At 36.6% G+C, this 7893-nt stretch overlaps 1 protein-coding gene across 2 annotated transcripts in view; it reads right to left on the reverse strand.

Moving 5' to 3' along the window:
- Nucleotides 1-7893, reverse strand: part of LOC106871801 (galactose-1-phosphate uridylyltransferase) — a 76498-nt gene that overhangs the window by 45591 nt on the left and 23014 nt on the right. For both annotated transcript variants that reach the window (XM_052978201.1, XM_052978202.1), the window contains one exon: nt 7781-7856. In XM_052978201.1, the coding sequence (XP_052834161.1) occupies nt 7781-7856 (76 nt within the window). The remainder of the gene's footprint in view (nt 1-7780; nt 7857-7893) is intronic.

Below are 7893 nucleotides of genomic sequence, written 5' to 3' on the forward strand. Positions count from 1 at the left end.
ACATGTCATATACAAAAGTGTAAAACCATTGAGTTTTAAAGTAAGTATTACTATTACACTTTCACTTTTCGACTGACATGCGTCAATGTATATCTGTGTATATAACAGTGAAACAATAACGTGGTATATTCGCTGTGTGAATTTTTTTCATTTAATCCCCATTTTAATTATCGTAAAAGTTTCCAAGTACCAATGAGCAACAATTTCATTCCCGGGCAACGCCGGGTGGCTCTGCTAGTATATATATATATATATATATATATATATATATATATATATCCATTGCCGGTGTCACATAAAAGGTACCTGTGCTGATGTCACATAAAAGGCAACCATATATATATATATATGGATGTGCCAGTAGAGTGCTAACAGCACCATCTAAGCACGATCATTGCCAGAGCAGCTGTCTGACTTCCATACCGGTGGCACGTAAAAAGCACCATTTGAGCGTGATTGTTACCAGCGTCACTTTACTGGCACGTGAAAAAACATTTAAGCAAGGTCGTTACCAGTGCCGCTGGACTGGCTCCTGTGCAGGTGGCATGTAAAAAACACCATTTGAGCGTGGCCGTTGCCAGTACTGCCTGGCTGGCCCTCGTGCCGGTGGCACGTAAAAGCACCCACTACAATCTCGGAGTGGTTGGCATCAGGAAGGGCATCTGTAAAAACTCTGCCAGATCAGATTGGAGCCTGGTGCAGCCATCTGGTTCACCAGTCCTCAGTCAAATTGTCCAACCCATGCTAGCATGGAAAGCGAACGTTAAACGATGATGATGATAATGATTATTATTATTATTATTAGCAAAATTGTTAGCACGCCAAACAAAATGCTTAGCAGTATTTCATCTGTCTTTACATTCTGAGTTCAAATTCCGCCTGCCAACTTTGCCTTTCATCTTTTAAGGGTCAATAAAATAAATACTAGCTGAATACTGGGCCCAGTGTACTCGACTTACCATTGAAACTGATGGCCTTGTGCCAAAATTTGAAGAAGGGGTTGCTGCTGCCACTGCCACTGATGTTTGAAACACAGTTTGATAAAAGGTTAAAATTTAAATCACTTCAAAACAAAAAGACTGTAATATGCCAGGCAGGTTGGTATCAAAAGAGTTAAACATCTCTAATAGGAGGTTTTCCCTACTAATTACTTGGATACTTGGATAACAGATGTTTGTAAAGGCAGCCCCTACCATGTTTGTATGTATACGGAATGCTCCTCTGTGATATTTTCCTTTCAGCCAATATTGCTGAAAAATGGTGTACACGTATTTAATACTGAGTATTTTAGAATTTAAAATATTTTTTGTGTTGTTGGCACAGAAGAACCAAAGAAAACACATATACTCATTACATACGATATCATTATCATCACCATCAATCACCATCACCACCACCATCATCGCTACCATCATCATCATCTTTTAGCATTCATATTCCATACTGGTATGGGTTGGATAGTTTGACCAGATCTGACAGGTCTGAGGACTATATGGTTTTTTTAAAGTTTGCTTTGACATGGCTTCTACAGCTGGATGCCCTTCTTAACACCAACCACTTTACAGAGTACACTGGGTGCTTCTTTCATAGCATCAGCACTAGTGAGGTTGCTATGCAACTTTGCAGGACTAATATCCCCTTTGACTAAGTGGAACTACAGTAGAGAGAGAGGCAGCTTTATGCAAGGCTAGGAGATGACAGTTAAAGCATGAGAGTAGGGAGCTGGACCAGAACCAGGTTCTTGCCATAGAGGTGCTACATGGCTACTCACATTATAGAAAAGAGGATGATGGGAACCAGAATAAAGCTGTAAATACATAAAAATGTCATTGAAACTCTTTCTCCTAAGTCTTTTTTGGACCATCTCTTTACAAGGAATGGGCTTGGATAGAGTGAGTAAACAGCTTGCTTGTTAAAAGTAGCTGATGTCATTGATATAGCTACAGACGTGGCAAACAGAGAAAAAAAAACACAGCACACATGTTGCTTTATAGTTGTGATATATTGATTAATCAGCTTTTACTAATAAACTTTATAACTTTCCTTTTGGATGTAATCTAAAATCTATGTGTGTATTGTGTAGCAGGAACTGTTCCAGATGTGTGAGCAATCCTCCAATGTGGTACTTTGTTTTGAAGTAAATAAACAGCTGATCAGGATTTGTCACCTTTTCTTTTTTAATTAATGGATCTGGAAGAAGTAGCAGTAGCCATCCATGACCTTTGCAGGCCATCCAAGACTATGAGACTGGTGCCATTAATTTTCTTCTTGGACCATTGTAAGTGAAACACCTGTGTGAAAGATATAAGTAGGAAGAGAATCCCAAAGAGCCAATTTTCTAGGTAGTAACTGGATATACTGATGTGTGGGGTAAACAAGGGCCATTTTAATCAATGGTATGTAGGTAAGGACTTCATAAGAGATTAAAAAAATACGAGGACCAATTTTTGCAAGTTTTGAAAGTTTTATTTGTGAGATTCATGCATATGAATGATTAGTGCAATGTTGCTTCCACTGTGTTTGTATTGTTAACAAATACTAGGTTATCATGTGTAGCAAGTCATAAAAGGTGGCAATATGACATAATGGTCATTTGCTCGAACAAGCATAATTGTTGGTAATCCCATTGGTTAAAATTACTGCCCATATACGAATTCTAAACTTTCATCAAAGAAATCTTTCACGAAATACGGTTCTTAGAATTCGGATATGAGCAGTTATAAAAACCCTGATTTTTGGGAAATTACTTAGTGATCGTAGGATGATACTAAACTCCACGACACTCACTCTTTGCGATATTGGCTATTTTTTATGCCATGTCTATGAGTTAAATCCAACAAGACTTATTTGAATTGTTGTGAAGGTAGTATGAAGGATTAGCTAGTGTGAATTTTTAAGTCATAACTCTCTACGGCAAAATGACTTTACTTTCCAATTGTATTATAAATGCTAAATGTACATAAATAAACTAATGTAGTAATTATTTTCTCTTTCTTCATGTTCTTCAACTTGTTAATGAAATTTATCTCTGCAATTATTGAAACTGTGTATTTTTTTTTTTTATAGCAGTTAAAAGAACACAAATTTATTTATCTTCAACATACATACACGCATAAAATGTCTGTTAGTGTTTCAGAGTATATATTTTTCGCTATGGTGTTTATGTAGCTGGAGCCAGGATTTATGTATAATGATAACACTTATAAGTAAGTTATAAATGACATATTTATCAATAAATATTCCTACTTCAAAAGTAAAATATATTTATTATCCTTTTCCAAATAGGAAACATATAAAAGTAGTGTTACACAAACAGTAACCAAACCAGCTATAAAACATGTAACCATTGGACAATGTTTCCAAGATCTCTATCATTCTCTCTTTAAAGATATCCAATTGAGCCAAAACAGTTATTTTCAAATCAAGTCACAAAAGTCTGACAAAAGAGACAGAAATAGGTGTATTGTAGTAGAGGACATACACAGCTACCTCAGTTGTAGAGAGAGAAGAGAGGGTGGTAAGATGGTGAAGATGTTATAAGGTGTACACCTAAGTTACAAGGAGGTATATATAGTAAAGTGCACCAAGGATTGTATAAGTTGGGTAAGTTCGCAAGACAGTGGAAAGGGTGGTAGATACAGGGGAGGGAGGAATGGAGTGAGTGGACACAAACAGAAGGAGAGGTATTAGGAGAATCTGTTGTGGGGAAGACATAACATGGATTCATTGTAAGTAGGTTTCCAGGGGTGCAAAGAGAGATTGGAAGACAGAAGGGGAGGAAATACAAGTGGTGAACTCAGGTGGGGGGGATGTAGAGGTGTTAATTGTGGAGGAGAGGTTTTATTTAACTGGACAGGATCTCTTCATCACAGCAAATTGCCAATTGTCTTGGTCCTTTGTCATCTCTTCTGTGAGACTTAACATCTGAAGATCATTTTACACTATTTTGTCCTCCTCCACAGGTTCCCCCACATTCAGAGATCAGCTTTCACATATTTTCTGCAGTCACAGCTCATGTTTCACTACAATGTGGGATAACTGTTCATACATAGGCATATAATCCGTTTTTCATTCTGAGGAGGGGGCCCTTTGTTACCAACAAAGGTATTAGCTCTCTGAACTTTGCCCAGCCATTTCTGATTCTAGCAACTACACTTTCAGAGCATCTTCCTCCACTGCTAATTTGGCCACCTAGGTAAGAGAAACTGTCTACTACCTCTAAAGATCCTACAGAGCAGTTGAGGAAATCTATTTACAGTGACTGTAAAGTATTTATTGTTCCTGCACATCTGCCACACACAAAGACTACTTTCTCTGTTAACCGTCCTCTGATTCCACAACCCCTCTTATGTGTTCATAGCTTACACTGAGTATACTTTATGGAATTTCTACCGATACCATTTCTACATACTGAGCAAGGCCATTTCCCTGAAGGGACTAGTAATTTGTTTGCTTTCATACTTTGGTCTTTGCTAAATTAACTCTAAGGCCCCTTGATTCTATACTTGAAATTTCTTCTCTCAGATGTAAATGAATGAACAAATAATCTATATTTTTCCTTATGATGATAATAACCTCCCCACCAAAAGACATATGTCAGTTCTTACATTTTATCTCCATATCATCATCATCACTTAATGTTCATCTTCCAGGCTGGTAGTGGATGGAAAATTCAACAAAGTACAACAAGCCAGAGACTGCAGTGAGCTTTAACAGGTTTCTATAGCTAGATGTGTGTGTGTGTGTATACATACATACACACACACACACACATATATATATGTATATATATATATATATATATATATATATATATATATATATATATATATATATATATATATATATATATATATATATATATATATATATATATCAGTTCAAAAAAAGGAAAAAGACAAAAAACAACAATGTGAGGACGTGATACAGATTGTGTTACAAGACGCTCGGGAAAATAAGAATCTAAACACATACTTTCTATTTTAAAGCCAGCTGTCAACTGCAAAGAATTATGGCTACCATGCTTTTGCTAACTGTTTTAAGTGTTTATGCAGTTGCAAGCAGACATAGATGCACTCTTGACTCTCCCATCCTTTGACCCAGCGATACATGCTGGATGTGATAGTTGGAGGGAGAAAGAGCTGTACCAGCACTCAGCTGACACTACTTTTCAATCAAATAGAGCAACATGAAATTAAGTGCCTTGCTCAAGGACACAATGCATTTCCCAGTCCTGGATTGAACCTACATCATTATGATCAAGAGCCAAATATTCTAACCACTAGACCACACTCCTTCACATCTATGCTACTACTGTATAGAAAAAGAGGGAAGGAGTGTCCTGATGGACCATTTTATGGTTTGTTTACTACTCCTCAGACATGTCACACATAAAGCATTCAGAAACTATGTAAGGTACTTGTAAATTAGATTTTGTAATATTTAAATTTATTCTTTTTTTTTTCTTTTTTTTTTTCCAGATTTATGCTGTGTGGTGCTTAAAATTTTATTTAGTTAATGATGAACCATAAAAAGCACAACTATGCAAACTAAACTATCTGCAATGGTGCCAGATAGAATGTATTTACATTCTTATTTCAACCATAGTAAGGTTTTGTAGATTCCAGTCCCATTGCATGGTACCTTGGGCAAGTGCTTTCTACTATGACAATGGTGATAATGTGTATACATTGAATGAACAAATGTGAGTGAGTTCGTATTTCCTTGTCTACATGTGTTTGTTCACTAATTATCAACAACGGCTTCACTAGTGGTGTCATTCACTCACAGTTCACCATGAAAGCAAATCTGAGCTCCCTATCACATCTTGACATATTGTAAGATCTTTCAAAAATACAAAAGCTTGTTTATCTGTTGTTTGTTTCCAATTCTCCACATAAATGTCTGGGCTGTTTGTTGTTTGATAGACTGGGAGATTATTAACTTAGTTGGAAATAAGTGGAGGTTGATGACAGGAAGAGCATCCAGTCATAGAAACCTTTGCTCCAACATACTCTCATCTGACCCTTGCAAGCATAGAAAAAGCAGATGTGAAAATGATGATGATGATGTATTTATATTTCAACTAGCTTCATTGAGACATGTATGTTACTGAAAGATGATGAAATATTTGAAGTAATATGAATCACAAGTGTCCAGCTTCAGCCCATCAGGCTTCTCTATGCACATATTGTATACTCTTAAGCACAAATACAAGAATGTATAGAACTTATTTCATTCTATATGTGGATTGTAATTGTTCTTTATACTTAACTCTCTTGACACCAACTCACCCAAGACTGTACTTGTTTCTATTATATTACAATCTACCTGTTTTAAACTGATCTATATTGAAACCTTTCAGAAAAAATGTCATTATATCTAATCCTTTTGATACCAGCTCACTTGAGACTGGCTCTGCTTGTATGATACAATCTTCCTTTTTTAAAGTGAACTAAATTAAAACCTTACATGAAATATCTCATGTTAGTTTATGTTCCAAACGTGGAGGCACAATGGCCCAGTGGTTAGGGCAGCGGACTTGCGGTCATAGGATCGCGGTTTCGATTCCTAGACCAGGCGTTGTGAGTGTTTATTGAGCGAAAACACCTAAAGCTCCACGAGGCTCCGGCAGGGGATGGTGGCGAACCCTGCTGTACTCTTCCACCACAACTTTCTCTCACTCTTTCTTCCTGTTTCTGTTGTGCCTGTAATTCAAAGGGTCAGCCTTGTCACACTGTGTCACACTGAATATCCCCGAGAACTATGTTAAGGGTACACGTGTCTGTGGAGTGCTCAGCCACTTGCACGTTAATTTCATGAGCAGGCTGTTCCGTTGATCAGATCAACTGGAACCCTTGACGTCGTAAGCGACGGAGTGCCAACAACAACAATGTTCCAAACAACAAGTATTGACAAGGTTATTTTACTAAATTCTTCATTATTTAAAAAAATTAACTGAAACAAAGGTAGTGTATTTTGACAGAAATATGTAACAAAACAGATAAATAAAGCATGGTCAGCAACAGTGAAGTTTCAAAAATGTGGTACTATTAAATCTATTTTTCATGCAAGTATAGATAGTGATTTTGCCAAATTTTTGAAGCAACTATTTTTGCAGCAGGATGCCTTTCATTCATAAAGTACATAGGGGTACTTGTTACCAGCTAGATGATATATAAGAGGGTACTGAAAAGTTCCTGGCTTTGGGTAAAAGAATATACAGGAAGATCAGTTAATTATGGTTTTATTCAACATATACCCCACTGAGATTCACACACTTATTGCAGTGGTCCTTCATTTTTTTTCTAAGCCCTGTAAAAGAACTTGGAAGGTCAGGCCTCCAACTAGGCTTTTTGTGACACCCTTAAAGCTAGGAACTTTTCAGCACCCCTTCACACAAACAAACCACAACAGTGGTAAGGAAGACAGTCTACTTAATCTGCCACAAAACTTGTATGAGGAGGGTGAAAAATGCTGATAAAAATTTTTGTAGAATTAGATAAAGACCAAACCCAAAATCTTTATTTATAAATGTAAAGCTTTGACATTTCAAATGAAATTACCATGTTTTATGGCATAAAAGATGCGTGGACATATTAGATGCAACCCAATTTCAGCAGCGCATATTCAGGAAAAAGAGTGTAAGGGACAAATGTAGCTTATGAAAGGCCCAACTTCACAGACAGGACTTGAGGTGATTAGTTTTAAGACATTTTTATGAAAACACATGTCATATATTCCATTGAATACATTAAGCAAAAATTATAGATTAATTTACCTGGTTCAGGACCTTCAGTTAACAAAGCAGGAAAATCATTTTGGAATACAAATGTTCCTTTATAATCAGGATTTACCTACATATATAGAAAACAAATCAATAATAGTCGGGGG

Source organism: Octopus bimaculoides, chromosome 2 (genome assembly GCF_001194135.2).
Source record: "Octopus bimaculoides isolate UCB-OBI-ISO-001 chromosome 2, ASM119413v2, whole genome shotgun sequence".
NCBI lineage: Eukaryota > Metazoa > Mollusca > Cephalopoda > Octopoda > Octopodidae > Octopus > Octopus bimaculoides.